The following is a 17,204-nucleotide window of genomic DNA, read 5'->3' as shown; positions in this document are numbered from 1 at the left end:
TGGTAAGAGAAATAGGAGGTTTGGTTGGAGAGCAAGGGGGTTTTGAGCCAGAGTCTGACCTCAGTCATACTCTGACCATACTCAGAGTATGACCTTGTTGAGTCGGGGAGGGGGATAAGGAGCTGCGTGTCGTCAGCGTAGTTCATGTAAGATATGCCTAGTAGATCAAGGTGGTCGAAGAGGTGTTTTGTGTAAATGTTGTAGAGGATGGGGGAGAGTCAGGATCCTTGGGGGACTCCACAGGTGACAGAAGTAGGTTCAACGGAAGAGTCATTGAAGACTTGTGAGGATCTGTCAGCTAGGAAAGACCTAATCCAATTGGTGGCTGATGGAGAAAAGTTCACTGTTGAGGCAAGTTGAGAGCAGAGGATTTGGTGGTCTACCAATTCGAATACTGCAGAGAGGTCTAGCATCATTTTGCCATTGTCTTTGATGGCATCGATTTGGATTTTCAAATGAAGTAGGGCATTTTCTGTTCTGTGTCTAGGGCGGAAACCTAATTGGCATGTGCCCAAGATATTGTTTTCCTCGATATACTGTTGAATCTGGATATAAGCAATGCGATCCAGGATCTTCAAGAGGTAGGGTACCGTAGTAATGGGGTGGTAGTTTGTCGGTATGTTAGGGTCGAGGGAGGGTTCATTGAGGAACGGTAGGACCCATGCTTCTTTCAAGGATGTTGACAGAGTTGGTGAAGGAGGCGTTGATGATTGCTGTGAAAAAGGGGATAAGTGACTGACTCGGCACAGTCTTTGATGATTCGGGCTGGGCAAGTGTCACATTTGCAGGTTGACGGTTTGAGGCTCTTGAGGATCCTGGTGACGTCCATGTCTGAGACAGGGTGGAAGTTGAACGGGGTGCAGGTGTGGGTCGGTGAGGGGCTGGATGCTGCGGGCGATGGTGGTTTGTTTAGCATAGAAAATTGCTTGGAGAGGATTTTTCCTTTGAGGGAGTTGACCTTTCCAGTGAGGGCGTCTTGAATTTTTTCGCACCAGGCACTGTCTACTGTCAGGTCAGGCTGGGGGCTAAAGGGGTCCCAAGCTCCCGGAAAATTGTGAAAAGTTCCTGGGAGTTGGATGAGGCGTTGCTGATTCTGGAGTTGTAGCTGTTGGCTTTGGCTGCATGCATTTCCCTTCTATAGTTTTTGGCGATGCAGGAGAACAGAGCTTTGGGGGCAGGGGAAGTTTTTATTCTCCAAGCTAGATCGGAGGCGTTGATTCTTGGCACAGGCTTCTAGGAGTTCAGGAGTAAACCAGGTGTTTTGTTAGTGAGGGTTTGGCTTTCCTCCTTATAAGATACAAGCATACAACTTCTGGACGTCAAACACCCCAGCCAGCTAACTTCTAATTGCCATTCCTCGACACTTACCCAGGGCTTCCCAAACATTTAACAGTACCATTCCATCCATGCTTTCCACTCATGCATCCAAACATTCTGACAAGCAGAATACAACACACAGCTCCAAGGAACACTACATGAAGACCATTGAGATCTGCCTGACATACACCTTAAAACTGCCCAGGCCACTCATGCTGCAAAGTCCCTAGCTTTTTAGTCTTGAAACTCAGACTGCTGCTGTCCCAGGAGACCCATAAACTCTGGATTGTCTGTCTATAAACTGACAACTAAACAGGGCTAGAAAAATACAGTCAGTCCGGACGAAATCTAGGAAGGTGGCAACCCTACATGGACCAGTGAAAGAAATAGTATTGGGCTTGACAAATGTATTACCCAAGGCCTCACCAAACCCTGTGACAGCCCTCCAGATGCCTCTGCGCTGGACTAGACATTTAAAAGCTTGACTTGCCCGGGTCTACAGTTCGAAGGGAACTGGCTGCACGCTCTCATTCTCAGAGCAAGATCCGCGTGCCTGCGTCAACTCTCAACCTCTTCCCTCCCACTTCTTTCATGAACGTGTACATCACGTGACGATGATGCGTTGCTGCGTTCTTTTCTCTAGTAGGAACTAGTCGCCACCTACCTTTCCCTCACCATGTACCGTTCACTCCGTTCAGTCCTGCAGCGACTCAGGCATAACTATTCGGGAACTCTCAACCACTGCAACCCTCAGAGTCCACTCTTTGTGCTGGTACCGGCAGCGAGCTCCGCTTGGCAAAGAATGGTGAGTATATGTTGTATAAGTGCAGCACAGGGTGACCTTTCACGTCCTCTAGTCCGCACCAACCCTCGTTCCCTGACATGTAGTCGCAGCGCCCCCTAGTCCACCACGCAGCGTTGCAGGTAGATTACTCTGACGGGCAGTGTTAAAGAACACGGGCATACGCTACCGAGATGAGAAACTCGAGACCTAGTTCAATGTTAAGACTAAGAATTGCAACAGTGCTATTAAAAAAAATAAGCATATTCAATTGCAATCTATCCGGTTGCACAGCTTTATATGTGAAATTTCTCGCTCTGATCCCAAACTTGTGTGGCAACTTTTTGTTTTTCGCTACTGGGGCACAAATCCCCCTGGGCCCTTTCCCTCCTTCCGCCAGAGACCTACTTTTTTTATTTAAGACATTGGTTAAGAAAGCGCTTTTTACGAAGAGCACACTAAAATCATAGGACTTAAAGGCGGTTCTGAACACATGAGATAGTCTAGTACAATAATGCATTTCAAGTCTGACAGTGCAGTGTCTGAGAAGGGCAGAGGACAGGCATTGGCAACAGCGATAGTACAGGCTTTTGAACAGGCACTGTGTAAGCATGTGTTACTCGTTCCCATCAAATGCCAAGTTACTTACACGGATTGATATTCTCGTCATGCGATTCATGCCAAGTGTTTGCGTTGCCATCATATGTCGATGCAGTTGCTAACCATTCATGTTAACTGCTCGGGTAGACTCTCAGTTGGAATTAATTGCCAACAAATGATAGGGCACCAAGGATGGGCTGTTTGGCCACAGCCAGTCCTGACAGTAAAGGATTCCAACCTGGTTGGAATAATCGTCCGCTATTACCCTCTACACAGCATTGCGAACGTGTCTGCGTTCATAAGCACTGCCACAAAAGCAAGCACGGCTGTGTCCGCATTACCTGTTGATGCTCTCGCTATAATACTTTGCCCTGAATCAGCCAGCAGAGTGGGTCATAGTAAAAATGTATATAACTGCTCATTTGATTTTTCATGGTGCTGCTTGCCGTGCTTCTCAGCACTTGTATTAAACTAGCCATTTTAATATAACACGTTTTTTTAAATCGTATAAACAATGGATTTCCCTTCCTGCATTCAACCTGTTGTCTGAAGTGTAAGCACAGATCTGAGCAACAAGCACCTAACACAGTGAGCTATTTGTCCCCCTATGAAATATGAGCTCTTTAGTTGCGGGTGGATTAGTGTTTACATCATGACTATATGAGGGACCTGCTCTGGGACGGCGCCTGGGCCTTTCAATCTTTTCAAGTGAAAGGGGCGGGTGGGGGGGTTTGTCACCCCAGCAACTGCCCCCGTGTTGCCAGTCAATGTTAGGAACATGGCAATATATTCCTTGTTATATTACTTTTGTTCTGGGGCTGTAACTGTGCGCTTTGCAGCATTCACTTTACAAGCTGCGTTTGCTGGAGCCCTTTTGACATTCACTTCCCTCGGGCTATACATACGTGTTATCCCCTCGTTGCCTTTTTACACTGGTTCCTCCACGTCAACCGTTTGTTGACAAAGGATTTATAGATTTCAATGGCCATTTAGTGTTTTAGCCCCCCTGCTGGCTGTACGTCCATCTCGGGATTATTGGGTACTATTAACCCTAGCTGTATTTCTTTGTCTCTACTATAATAATGTATGCACCTCATGGGTGCCTCAGACTGTTTACCCGTCTAAGCAAGGCGGCACCCCAACCACCATGTTGAAATGCCCACCACACATCTTCAGCCGGGTCTGGTGATGCTCCGCAAAGCGTCACAAGTCCTTTAGTTATGCTAACGTGTGATTTTTAATCTCTTTGGTCTCTTTTGTATCCTCCCATGGCTTGAGGAGGAAAGGGCAGGGGAGTGATCACGCCCACGGAGACATCCTTAAACCAATAGGAGATCAGCCCTCGAGCCATTGCTGCTGTTGTCCCACCGGGCGAACGCCCAGTTTGTTTAATGGCCAGTCCGACCCTATGGCACTAATAGTTGCTCTTGAGAATGGCTTCAAATGTCCAGGTACTCTTCCCCAGGACTACGGTTGCCATCAGTTGTCAGTGGTTGCCACTAAATTCCATATTGCCAGGGATTGTTGTTAAATGGTTGGACATTCCCCTACAAACAGCTGGCTGTTCCATTATGCAAATGCGCACCAGTCTTCCCATGTACACTGATGTAGTGGAGCCAGACGATATGACTTTTAAGAGGAAGCCGTATCAAGGCATAAACGTGGAAATAATCAGATTTCATATGTTTTTGTTTAACTTTTTCATGAGATGTTTTTTGTACAATGGATATGTTAGTTTTTATCACTTTGCCAACAAGTGGCAAAGAACGGCCTTGTTCTACTTTTCCCTGAGACTACTTTTGACATGTTTTGAGCAGTCCCGGTTTGTTGATTGCCTTCTACAGTTTCAAAATATCACTTGCCTTTGAGCGAGTACCTCACTATGTAGAATTTCGTGCAGCTAAAGAAGTATTCAGGGAACATCTGTGTATGTTTTTCTTCCTTGCCAGTTAAAAAAATAATAAATGCATGCATTTTATTAAGTAGCATGCGCCTGTCCCTCTTTAAAACCTGAGATTTCATTCATCCTTATTCTATTGTTTCTGCATATGTGTGTGCATGTGGACAGTATGAACATGTTTGTTGTGGGTGCTAGTGCAGTGTGTCGATCTGTGAGGATTATTTGCTAGTGATTGCTTGTGTCTATGTCGTTGGGTACATACAGGATGTCTGCAGTGTGTAACAGTACATCTGCAGGATATTGGCGTTTGTTTACGGTGTGTGTGCAATGTTGGTGTATGTGCAGTTTATGGATACATGCCTGTGTGATGGAGCATTTCACCTTCCAATCGTGGCTTGCTTCATCTTTTGGATATGGACTTTTTGAGGTGTTCCATTGACTCTGAGAAGGTCATACAGGTGCAACCCCGATTAACTCCTCCTTGGCTCGCCCTTTGGCTGCACAGTGAGTTACGTTATGTTATTGGTATTTGTAATGCTTACCGCTATCATTTGCACAGTCTCCAAATGCTTTGGGGGATCTGAAAATAAGAGAAGGGGTGGGAGAAGAGGGAAAGGGCAAAATTGCTTTTGCTGGGATGTTGGTAGTTTGTTCATAACAAACGGTCACTGTATGTGGGTTTGATTCTAGGTGGTATGCGTTGGTAAGCATACAGGTGCTTGAGTCTCGGGAGGATAGCTCAGGGGAAACGTGTTTGCCTTGGAAGCAAGACGACATGGAGCAGTACTGGTTCGATCCCCGGGTCCGCTCTTAGAAACCTCATGGTATTAAAAACAACCTATCCTATCATATGGCAATCCTTGTGTGCCCATGGCAAAAGGTTGCATTGTCTGCGTTGAGATTGTGTCATATGCGGCATATGTCTAGTAGTATGAGGGCCGATTGGGTGCTGTTGTCTGCGTTTATTTTTAGCTCGTTCCATATGGAGAGAAGTGTTGATTAATTTCCTCACATGGGTCGGAAGCCGACTTGGGATTGGTCGAGTATTCCGTTGCTTTCTACATGTTTGAGTAGTTCTTTGTAGATGTGGTTCTCCAGGAGTTTCGCTGGTAACGTAGAGATTCCTTAAAGCAAAGGGTTTAGATATAAGTGCACACCTATGGGTAAGTAGTTTAGTAAAGAAATTCGAGGATTATTTTAAATATATTTTTAGGTGCATGGGAGGAACTGGGGTCATGGCACAAGACCTCGACAATAAATGGTAAAAAGAAAGAGGATTCAACTTGGGAACCCTCCCGTCCCCTGCACACTTTCAAATGTTTGGATCAATCCAAAACAGTTGTTCAAATTGAGTTATAGGCATGTACATATTTTTGTTTCTAACAAATATGGTCAGACACAGAAGTGTGAGATAACCAAATATATATTTATAGCCAATCTATATTATTTTCTGCAAGAATTATAGTTCAGAGAGAAATTATTTACAGTGCATAGAAACAAAATGGAATCAATAGATGAAGCTCAAATTGAGGAAAAATTGAGTCCAAATTAAATAGCGACGCGTTTCGAGGAAGTTCTCCTTTTCTTCATAAGGCCAAACTTGGACTCTTAATGTAAAAGGAAAAACACAAATTCAGTAAAGAAAATATTGTAGGTACAATTCATAGATTGTACATAACCTATTCAATTTTATAATTTAGAAAATGTAGCGACGTTAGTTGCAACATTATAAGGTGAATTATATGGTCCATGTTGGAGAGAGAAACTGAAGGTCAATTAATACACCCCTTCCTGTAAAATAGACAGTAAAATGTACAACATATTATAGTTCGGTGGAATGATCCCTCTAATGGGACCTATCAAGTATATGGTGAAACATAAGCTAAAGTGAATATATAGGGCGAAAAAGCTACTAGTTCCTAATCTCTATCGATCTAGTGGGGAAGAAATGCGAAAGCCGTTACCTTTGTGTGTAGAAAGTGTCGGAAACAAAGAATCCAAGGAAGCAGGAAAAATAAGTAAACAGACTGTCGTCGTGTATCAGTTAGTTCCTAGAGACACGGGCAATTCCCAAAAAGATACTAGAAATCTGTAAATAACAGAGCCTGATCAATGTCAAGCTCATTGTTTAAAAGTAACGGACATTAGTATGAAATATATAAAAATCAAATAACATACCTAGCCAGAATGTGGATGGCGGTAAATAATCAATAGAAGAGCCCACGTAAAGTGTGGACCTCAAATATCCCGCTGTCCCTGCAGGAGTGCCTCAGAATGTAGGAGTTCTGTCACGCAACTTTATCCCTGGTCCCTAGATAGACAAATGTTAATGCATTAGGGCTTACCTGGAGCGTAGGGGGACAATCCTGAACAGGGTCTGTTCAGCTGAGCAGCTTGTTGTTCACAAACTATGGAAACAGCATGTGACCATGGAGATAAATAGAGGACTAGAGTTATAGATAAAGAAGAAGGACTAAGGAGTAATCAGGCCGAAAGATCGGCCATCTTGAAACGAGGTTATATGTTGTGATAGAGTATGGACCTCTAGATATTAAAAAAACTAGAAGTCATTTGAATCAAGAAGCGCAAAAGTGCGAAATAAGATCGATTGATAAGAAAAATTCATGCGGTGCAGATACCTAGTGTAAAATGTAAATAGGCATAACAAATACTAGTCCGCACATAATAGAACGGGGAGAGGAAAGCTAAGAAAAATAGTTTACCGTGTGAAATAGAATTGAAATAAGCAATGAGAAAAAGGTCGTAAATTGAACAGAATGCTCTGATCTAAGAGGGGGAAAAAGAAATATAATTATCAAATCATCAGGGCAAGGTCACTGAATGACTGCGTGTAACCTCTCAGTCTAAAATAGGTTGAAGATATAAATTCACATTATTCACGAAGAGGGAAACTAACCCTAGATCTCTCTTTTTAACATGGAAGACATAGTACAATGTGACAGTCTCAATTGGGTAAATGCATTTAATTTACAGAAGATCAAAATTAAATGTAATAAGTTTTAAAAAAATGACATAAATAAGAGTAAACAATAAGGACAATTTTTACATTGAATTTACAGGCAATGATTTTTATGGCAACCATCTATTAGTCTCAACAAAGTAGTGCCTTAAATCACAGTCAGACACTGGAATAGTAATGTAACTTTCAAGTTTATGTTGTTGAAGATCAAGCATTCCTTATTGACAAATTCAAATCACAAGAAACAGTTCAATGTGAAATCTTCATTTAAACCCCAGGGCTGTAAAGAGCTTAACTTGTCAATCCAATATGCCTCTCTTTGTAGTAAGAGTGACTGGTAGTCACCTCCTCTTGTAGGTCGTTTGCCAACTTCTAGCACCTGGTATTTTAATTGGGCAATTGAATGTTTCTGCATGTTGAAGTGGCGGGCTACCGGTTAGTATTGGTTATTACATCTTATGTTCGACTTGTGTTCAGACAGTCTTGATTTGACAGGTCTTTTGGTCTGTCCTACATACACTTTGACACAAGGGCACTTCAACATATATATGACACCTGATGTCAGACACGTGGAGTAGTCTCTTAATTTGATTTTTTGATCATTCCTGGGGTGAGACACTACATTACATTTGATTGTGTTATTACAGTGTATACACCCTAAACAAGGGAAGGTGCCTAGTTTTTTGTTCGCTAGGAAAAGTTGTTTCTCCTTTGGTACTCTTTCAGCTTTCACCAGCTTGTCTCTTAAACCGCCCTTGTTGATCTCAAAAGCCAGATTGATGAAATTAAATACAAAGGCAATGCCGCTATCCTACTCCTCCTAGACCTCTCAGCGGCCTTTGACCTGGTCAGCCATGAGGTCCTCTGTAATCACCATGCCACCGCAGCCCACGTCTCCTCCCCTGCCATCACATGGATACAATCCTTCCTGGCTAACAGAACCATACGAGTCTTTTCCACTACAGCTGCAGCAGACCCCATCCCCATCACATGCGGGGTCCCACAAGGTTCCTGTGTATCCCCCACTTTGTATAACATATTTACAAAGCCTCTATTTGACCAACTGGATCATCTGGGTGTCACCTACACAAACTACGCAGATGACACCCAGATACTCCTCACTATCTCTGGTAATTACCAAGAAGACTCCGCCCGGATCAACAAAATATTCTCCATCATTCAGGCATGGATGGCCTCCCATGGTCTCTGCCTGAATGATGAGAAAACAGAGCTCCTAATTGTCGGCTCCCCCAACACTCTAACTAAACTTGACCCTTGCTATAATAACATCACCATCGATGGTCATCCCATTCCCATAGCCAAAAGCGTAAAAACCCTTGGCTTCTATCTAGATGCCAACACCAACCTCAGCAAACACACCAATATGACCGCCTCAGCCGCTGCCTATACCGGCAAGCTCATTAGGGCCAGCAGACCCTTCCTATCACCCAACAGCTGCCTCACCCTTGCCAGGGCCCTAACACAATCCAAACTGGATTACTGTAACAGCCTGTACGTAGGCGCTAATCAATCCGTACTCAATAAATTGCAGGTAATACAAAATAACGCCTTACGCGCAGCCCTCAACATTCCCAGACAAGAACATATCTCTGCCACTAGGAAAGCCTGCAAATGGCTTTCTATACGCCAAAAAATTGATCTAAAAATCATCTGCCTCACGTACAAAGCCCTCAATCACCTAGCACCACCTTATTTAGCCAATAAACTCACCCTGACACCAGATTCACCAGATCCTCCAACACTCTTTGCCTACTAGTGCCCAGGTTCCACCTAAAAAGAGCGGGAGGGGTAAGCTTCACAGTGCTTGCCCCCCAACTCTGGAACTCCCTACCGCTTAACATCAAAACTGTCGAATCCTTCCAAATCTTCAGGAAGCAGGTCATCAGCTGGCTGCTAAACAAAGAATGGCACCACTAACTCTAGACCCGGGCGGATACTGGTTTAGACACTGTATTTATTCTGAAAATTGTGTATTGTACGCACTGCATATGCTCTGTTTATTGACCACTATATATATATATGTATATATTATAAACCTGTATGAAGTATGCAACACACAGATACTTCTCAACTCTGTAACCAAATTCTTAAGCGCCCTTCTACCTCTGGGTTTGGAGCGCCATACAAATAAATAAACAAACAAACAAATAAACAATCATTGGAGGTGTGGGGAACAATTCTAATAGAGTTTGATCATTGTGAAGGATATTCCAATGTTTCTTTATACTTTTTGTGATCTGAAAACTCTGTCTTGAGAATTTTGATATGTATAGAAGTGGGGTATATTTAACAACAGATTTAGGTTTCAATAAATCTGTACGAGAGATCTCTGAAGCTCTATCTTTGGCAATTTCCAAAGTTTCCGGTGGGTAGCCTCTGTACTGAAATTTACCAACAAGATTTGTGCATTCCTTATCTAGAACTTCTGGGTCAGAAATGATTCTTTTCAAGCGTAAAATTTGACTATATGGTAGACTTTGGTGCATCGCCCTCGGGTGGAAGCTAGAATAGTGAAGCAAATTGTTAACGTCAGTCGGTTTATGGTATACAGATGTAGCAATCTTATTGTTAACAATGCCCAAGTTAACGTCAAGAAAATGTAGATAAGGGTTACCAATCTCAATAGTAAATTTGATCCTGGGGTGCACTGAATTAAGGTATTCAAAAAACGGATCTAGGTCATCTCGTGTGCCACACCAAATGCAGAAAATGTCATCAATAAACCTCTTCCAGGTTAAAATGTATGCTGCCCATGTGGGGTGTTCCAGTACATGCTGACTTTCGAACTGAAACATAAAAGTATTAGCGTACACGGGCGCCATCCATGATCCCATCGAGGTACCCGATGTTTGTAAAAAGTATTTGCCCTGATGTCTAAAATAGCTATTGTAAAGGATTAAATTGAGTAGCTCCAGAATGAGGATTAGCTTTCACACCTGAATTATTAAGTAGCAACCATTCAACAGAATCTATACCTTCACTATGGGGTATTGAGGTATATAAACTACATACATCAAGGCTGAATACTATGCAGTCTTCACTGATGGCTGAGAAATCTTTAAGTCCATTAAGAAAGTCTGTTGTGTCCTTTAGGTATGTGGATGATGCCTGTATAAGTGGTTGTAGTAATCTGTCAATGTAGACTGCCAGTGGGTCGAAGACACTCTCTGTCCCAGCAACAATCGGTCTGAGGGGTAGATTTTGTTTATCTTTGTGAATTTTAGGGAGCCCATAGAAGACTGGTGTAATCGGATGGGAATTAGTGGGATATTGATGTGTTTTATCATTAATCCATTCATTCTCTTTGGCTTTTAACAGAGTATTGTTAATCAGTTCTCTGATTTCTGGTAGCAGGTCCCTATCTAATATAGCATAGGTGTCTGTGTCGTTAAGGAGTTCAATGCATCTTTTAACATAGAAGGATGTATCCATGTTAACAATTGCTTCACCTTTGTCAGCTGGTTTAATGATAATGTCTTCACTTTTAGCCAGTTCATCTATTAGATCTAGTTGGCGGTTTTTGATATTGATGGGTGTCTTTCTTCTATATTCAATTCTGCTTAAATCTTGTAGGACACTCTTCTCAAATAAATTCAGAATTTAATTTTGTACATGTGGGTCAAATGTACTCTTGGGACGTATATAAGTCACTTTGTGGTGGTCTAGATTCCATTTCAGGTTGCGAATCAAAGAAAAATTTGAGTCTTAATTTTCGCATCAATCTATGTAGACATATTTTTTCTTGAAATAATGAAGTATTGCACGTTGGAACAAACGATAATCCTTTGTTCAATGTGTTAAGTTGTTCTGCTGAAAGGATCTTACTGGAAATATTCACCACTAGATTGTTGTCCTTTATTTGTTTCTCTTTTTGTTTGTGGCTTTCTTCCCTCTCTGGGCCTTTCTCTTATACCTAAAAAAAAAAAGCCCCCGTTGATGTATTAGGTTCAGCGTCTTTATTAATTGGAGATGTGGACACCCCTGATCTATTGGTGTCTTCTGTTTGTTCATGTTCACTAGTACGGTCTGCGGAGGGCCTCTGGATGGGTTCACCAACACTGCTGTCGCTACTGTTGCCTGAGTTTGCAGAGTTAGAGTTTTGTTGGTTATTACGATTAAAGTTTCGCTGTCGGTAATATTCTTGCCAATTGTATACTATATCATTGAGATAGTCAAAGGTATCTCTTTTTTAAATTTTCTTAATTTCCTCTGTTCAATTTCAGTCTTATAGTTTGCCAATTTCAGGTTGATATCCTCTAATATCTCGGAAAGGTCTTTTGCCGATTTAAATTTAGATATCTGGTCTTGGAGAGTTTTAATTTCAGAATCAATGGTTACAAGGGATTTTGACAATTCCTCAATAGTTAGCAGTGTAAGATCTAAAGAACACTTATTCAAGATCTGATCCCATTTTTGTAAAAAGATTTTATTTTCACTACAAAGTGTTGGTCTTAGGTAAACCCTCAGAGCTCTGCGAATTTTCTTAGCTTTATAATACTCCACTAATGTGCTAGCATGTAATTTTTGGGAGATCTCACGTCTAATGAGTTTTTCTAGTTTCTGAATTGTTTTTTTCCGGGATTATCTTCACTTTGTAAAGTTTTTTCTGTATCTTTGATGAGACCTAGGATACGGGTTGCTTCTTCTGCACTGAAAGCTAGTGTTGTGGCGTGCTTGTCAGTGAGCTCATTTAACCTAGAGAAGGTTAATGGTCAAGGTCAAGTAGTTGTTTGAGTTAAATATGGGTGCACCCTATGGTTTGTGCCACACTAGCTGACTAGGGAACAAAATAGCAAAGGGTTTAGATATAAGTGCACACCTATGGTAAATAGATTTAGTAAAGAAATTCAAGGATTATTTTAAATAAACTTTTAGGTGCGGGGGAGGAACTGGGGTCATGGCACAAGACCCCGACAATAAACAGTAAAAAGAAAGAGGATTCGACTTGTGAACCCTCCCGTACCATGCACACTTTCAAATGTTTGGATTAATCCAATACAGTTCAAATTGAGTCATAGGCATTGTACATATTTTTGTTTCTAACAAATATGGTCAGACACAGAAGTGTGAGATAAACAAATATATATCCAAGCTATATTATTTTCAGCAAGAATTATAGTTCAGAGAGAAATTATTTACAGTGCATAGAAACAAAATGGAATCAATAGATGAAGCTTACCGCCATCCACATTCTGGCTAGGTATGTTATTCGATTTTTATATATTTCATACTAATGTCCGTTACTTTTAAACAATGAGCTTCACATTGATCAGGCTCTGTTATTTAAAGATTTCTAGTATCTTTTTGGGAATTGGCCGTGTCTCTAGGAACTAACTGATACACGACGACAGTCTGTTTACTTATTTTTCCTGCTTCGTCGGATTCTTTGTTTCCGACACTTTCTACACACAAAGGTAACGACTTTCGCATTTCTTCCCCACTAGATCGATAGAGCTTAGGAACTACTAGCTTTCTTTCCCTATATATTCACTTTAGCTTATGTTTCACCATCCACTTGATAGGTCCCATTAGAGGGATCATTCCACTGAACTATAATATGTTGTACGTTTTAATGTCTATTTTACAGGAAGGGGTGTATTAATTGATCTTCAGTTTCACTCTCAAACATGGACCACATAATTCACCGTATAATGTTACATGTATTACAACGCATATTATGACATGTTACAACTAACGTCACTAAATTTTCTAAATTGTGAAATTAAATATGTTATGAACAGTCTATGAATTGTGCCTACAATATTTTCTTTACTGAATTTGTGTTTTTCCTTTTACATTAAGAGTCCAAGTTTGGCCTTATGAAGAAAAGGAGAACTTCCTCGAAACGCGTCGCTATTTTATTTGGACTCAATTTTTCCTCATTTTGAGCTTCATCTATTGATTCCATTTTGTTTCTATGCACTGTAAATAATTTCTCTCTGAACTATAATTCTTGCAGAAAATAATCTATATTTGTTTATCTCACACTTCTGTGTCTGACCATATTTGTTAGAAACAAAAATATGTACAATGCCTATAACTCAATTTGAACAACCGTATTGAACGTGTCCAGAGATTCCAAGGTCTGTAGTCAGCAGGGTCTTCCGCGTTTCCTGTTTAGTTTTTTTTACGAGGTGCTTGATGTATGCTGATTTGAAAGTTGTAGGTACTAGTCCTGTGTTTAGGGAGAGATTCATTAGTAGTTGAAAGTATGAGGCCAGCGTTCTGTGGTAGAGGTGTTTTTTGTAGATGCACAGTCCGCATGGGTCATTGGGGGATCCAGTGAGGTTGGTGTCTTTTATTCGTTTGTTGAAAGTTTCTTCGCTTATAGGTTCGAATCAATGGAGTGGTGCTGGTTTCTGGTGGTTCGGCGGGGGTTGTTTTTGGTAGGACGGCTTGCCTCGCTGGTTCATTGTATTGCTTCTATTTTTGCTCTCAGATAAGCTGTGATGCTGTTACATAGGGATTGTGATGGTACTACATTTGTTGCATGAGGTTGGGTTTTTAATTTCCTTGATGATTTTGAACAGTTCTTTTTGTGGGTTTGTTGTGAATGGTTTTCTTGTAGTGTAATATGCTTTTTTTGCTTTCAGGACTGGTGATTTATAAATTCAGATTTGTTGTCAGTATTTATTTTTGTCCAATTGGGTGTAGTGTTTTCTCCATTCCGCTTTGCAGTTTGTTTTCTTGATTTCTTCTGTGAACCATCTTGCTGCAATTTTCTTTGGGGTGGGTTTGAAGAGTTTTGCAGGTGGTGCTAGTTAGTCTAGGGCATCTGTGCTCCAAGTGTCAAGTTTCTTTTCCGCAGAGTTCAGTGTCATTCTATTTAGCTGGGAGGTGTTTGATTTGGTTGATTCTAGTAGATCCGTTAGCGCTTCCAGGTCAAGACTCTTCCAGTTTCTTTTGGTTTTTACACTGGTAGTTTTATGTTTGTGGGCACCAAGCGGCTTGGTATTTTGACAGTGAATGGGATCATATGATTGGTATCGGTGGGGCGGCAGTCAAGAATCCATCAGAAGATTGCGTCTATGGTGTGTCCATCACTGTGGTTGGGACCGTTTACTATTTGTTTGAAGTGGAGGGTTTCCAGTAGAGTGCTGAGGGAGTTTGCTTTGGTTTCATTTTCTCTTTTGAACCAAATGTTTTAAGTCCCCCAGGACAACTTGCCATAAATGGAGAGGTTGGCAATGTCATCAGTTAGATTTGTAGTGAAGTTGTGGCTGTAGGATGGCGGTCTGTATATCAGCCAGAACAGTAGGTTGGATTGGTCTTTGAGCTTGATGTTGATTATGAGTGATTCACAATCTTCTGTCGGCTGAGGGGAGTGGAGCAGATGTGTTTTTATGTGCTAGTGCAATTCCTTCTTTGGTTTCCTCTTATAGAGTGTATTTGTTTGAAGTTGTCGGGTATGGCTTTGTAGGCGATAGCCATATTTCTTGAGGATGAGAGCGTCTGGGCCGCCTTCGCTTAAGAGGTCGTACATTTCTGTTTTGTATTTAGCCATGGATCGTAGGTTGAGAAGACTGCAGTGTAGGGTGGGTGTTTTAAAAAAAAAAAAAATTGTTTTCATTTTATTCAACAAACAAACCAATACAGACATGCTTCACCATGTCACTCCAGGGATACAGGCATATATCAATCGGGCGTTTCCCCAGGGGGGTAGTCGTTCCTCCTCCATCTCACCTTTCCGACAAGTCAATCACACCCCACAACAATTGTTGCCGACCATTCATGTTCAGTCGTGTCACCCAATCGTGTCAGTACCTCCCACCTCCTGCATCAACCTCCTCCTGGAAACCTACAGCCTCTACATCTTATCTTCTCCAGGTTTGAACATGTTCTGTACCAGGCAGTTCAATGCCTCGATTCCCTCATTCCCTTCATGGTTGCCCTTCTTAAGCACTTTATACCATAGAACAGACTCCGCCAGTGACTATCGCCTTACATCCGCCCACCAGGCTTCTATTTTAGGACCTTCAGACGATTTCCACGCCATGGCAATTCTGCGTTTTGCGAATACACAAAGTTATTAGTCTCCCACGGAAGTCCCATTCGGGGCAGATGCTGTTCATCAAGGTCTCTAAGCCCTACCAGCGGGAGCAGGCAGGACTTCTCCCTTTTCACCCTGATCCCTGACACCTCAGCAAACTGGTCAATGACATCCAAAAAGTGCAGTAAATTATCTTCTGGCCTGTTTACATACAGCAGCATGTCATCTGCATTCAAGGAGATTAGGTGCACCACTCTGTCTAACTTTATCCCTGCCTCCCCATACTCCTTCCGGAGGAACACAGCAAGTGGCTCCAATGCGAATATACAGCATCAGTGATAGTGGACAGCCCTCCTTGGTGCCCTTCTGCGCTTCCCACACCTCAGAGGTCTGTCTGTCTGCCTGTCTTCACACGGACCCTGTGCGCAGTATAGATCAGCTTCAACCAACTCAAGAAAGCTTTTCCAATGCCAAAATGCGCCAAGGCCGCAAACATCCAGTCCCAGCGGACCGAGTCAAAGGCCTTGACTGCATCTAATGAGGCCACTGCACTTTTGTCCGTCAGATGATTAGTGCTGTCTATGACATGGTGTAGTTTCCGCAAATTCCATGTGGTTTTCCGCCATGGTCTGTGTGTACTAGGTCCCCTATTAGTCTCCTCAGTCTGTTTGCCAATACTGCCGTCAGGATTTTGCAGTCTTGGTTCACCATAGAGGGGCCTGTACGATGTGCAGCACTGCAGTGGTTTACCCAGTTTAAGGATTGGTATGATAGTGGCTTCCCTCAGGCTGCTTGGTAGTGCTTGTATGCTTCTGTATAGACCTGGAGCAATATATGCGGTAGTATTCATGCTGATGTTGTGTAAAACTCCCCTGGGAGTCCATTTGGGCCCGCAGTCTTGGAGATCGGGCGCACTCTTATCACTTCTGTGATTTCTTCTAGTGTCCGTGGGGCATCTAGTGCGTCCACCTGGTGTTCTCCCAGTCTTGATAGGTCTATTTGCCCCAAGGCCGCCTCTATGTCCTCACCTCTTTTTGTTGTCCAGTCCGTGTATAGAGTTTTGAAGAATCTCAAAAAAACCTCATTCATCCCTTCCTGTGTTCTGACTAACTCCCTGTGTATATCAGTGATGGCGTTAATCCTGTCTCTCGGTGCTTCCCGCCTGCATAGCTACGCCAACAGTCTCCCCGGTTTGCCTCCCTCTGCATGTAGTTTTTGGGTGTATTTCGCAAAGTCAAAGCGTTCCAGTCTTTCCCATGCTTCAAACTTATTTTGCCTCAGTTCCGTCACTCGCCCGACACAGCAGGCGGTCCTCTCTCAGCTTTTTCTGCACTTGCTATCTCATTCTTGCTGCTCCCCTGGGTTTTCAATATATCTGCTCTTAGGCCTCCCATTTTCCCAATTGCCTTAGCCTGCATGACCACCTTAAATGCATTGTGTATTTTGCTAATCTTCACCATGCTGTCTGTTAATACTAAAATACTCCCCTATCTGGTCCCTCGGGTAGTCCTCAATCAATTCATTTTACAGAGCTTCCGCCCTCTGCTGCCAGGTAGATAGCCAGGGTCTCTGGGACACGCTCTGCCATGTTGCTATCAGTGGGGCATGGTCCGAT

At 42.4% G+C, this 17,204-nt stretch overlaps 1 protein-coding gene across 1 annotated transcript in view; it reads left to right on the top strand.

The window, feature by feature from the left end:
- The first annotated feature begins 1,946 nt into the window (after window positions 1-1,946).
- Window positions 1,947-17,204, top strand: part of FH (fumarate hydratase) — a 642,870-nt gene continuing 627,612 nt past the window's right edge. Inside the window, exon 1 of the mRNA XM_069607901.1 lies at window positions 1,947-2,122. Within this exon, the coding sequence (XP_069464002.1) occupies window positions 1,994-2,122 (129 nt within the window). The 5' untranslated portion in view covers window positions 1,947-1,993. The remainder of the gene's footprint in view (window positions 2,123-17,204) is intronic.

This window comes from Ambystoma mexicanum, chromosome 4q (assembly GCF_040938575.1).
Source record: "Ambystoma mexicanum isolate Mex_15411 chromosome 4q, UKY_AmexF1_1, whole genome shotgun sequence".
In the NCBI taxonomy this organism is placed as follows: domain Eukaryota; kingdom Metazoa; phylum Chordata; class Amphibia; order Caudata; family Ambystomatidae; genus Ambystoma; species Ambystoma mexicanum.
The sequence above is the reverse complement of the archived record's forward strand: the minus strand, read 5'-3'. Positions and strand labels throughout refer to the sequence as shown.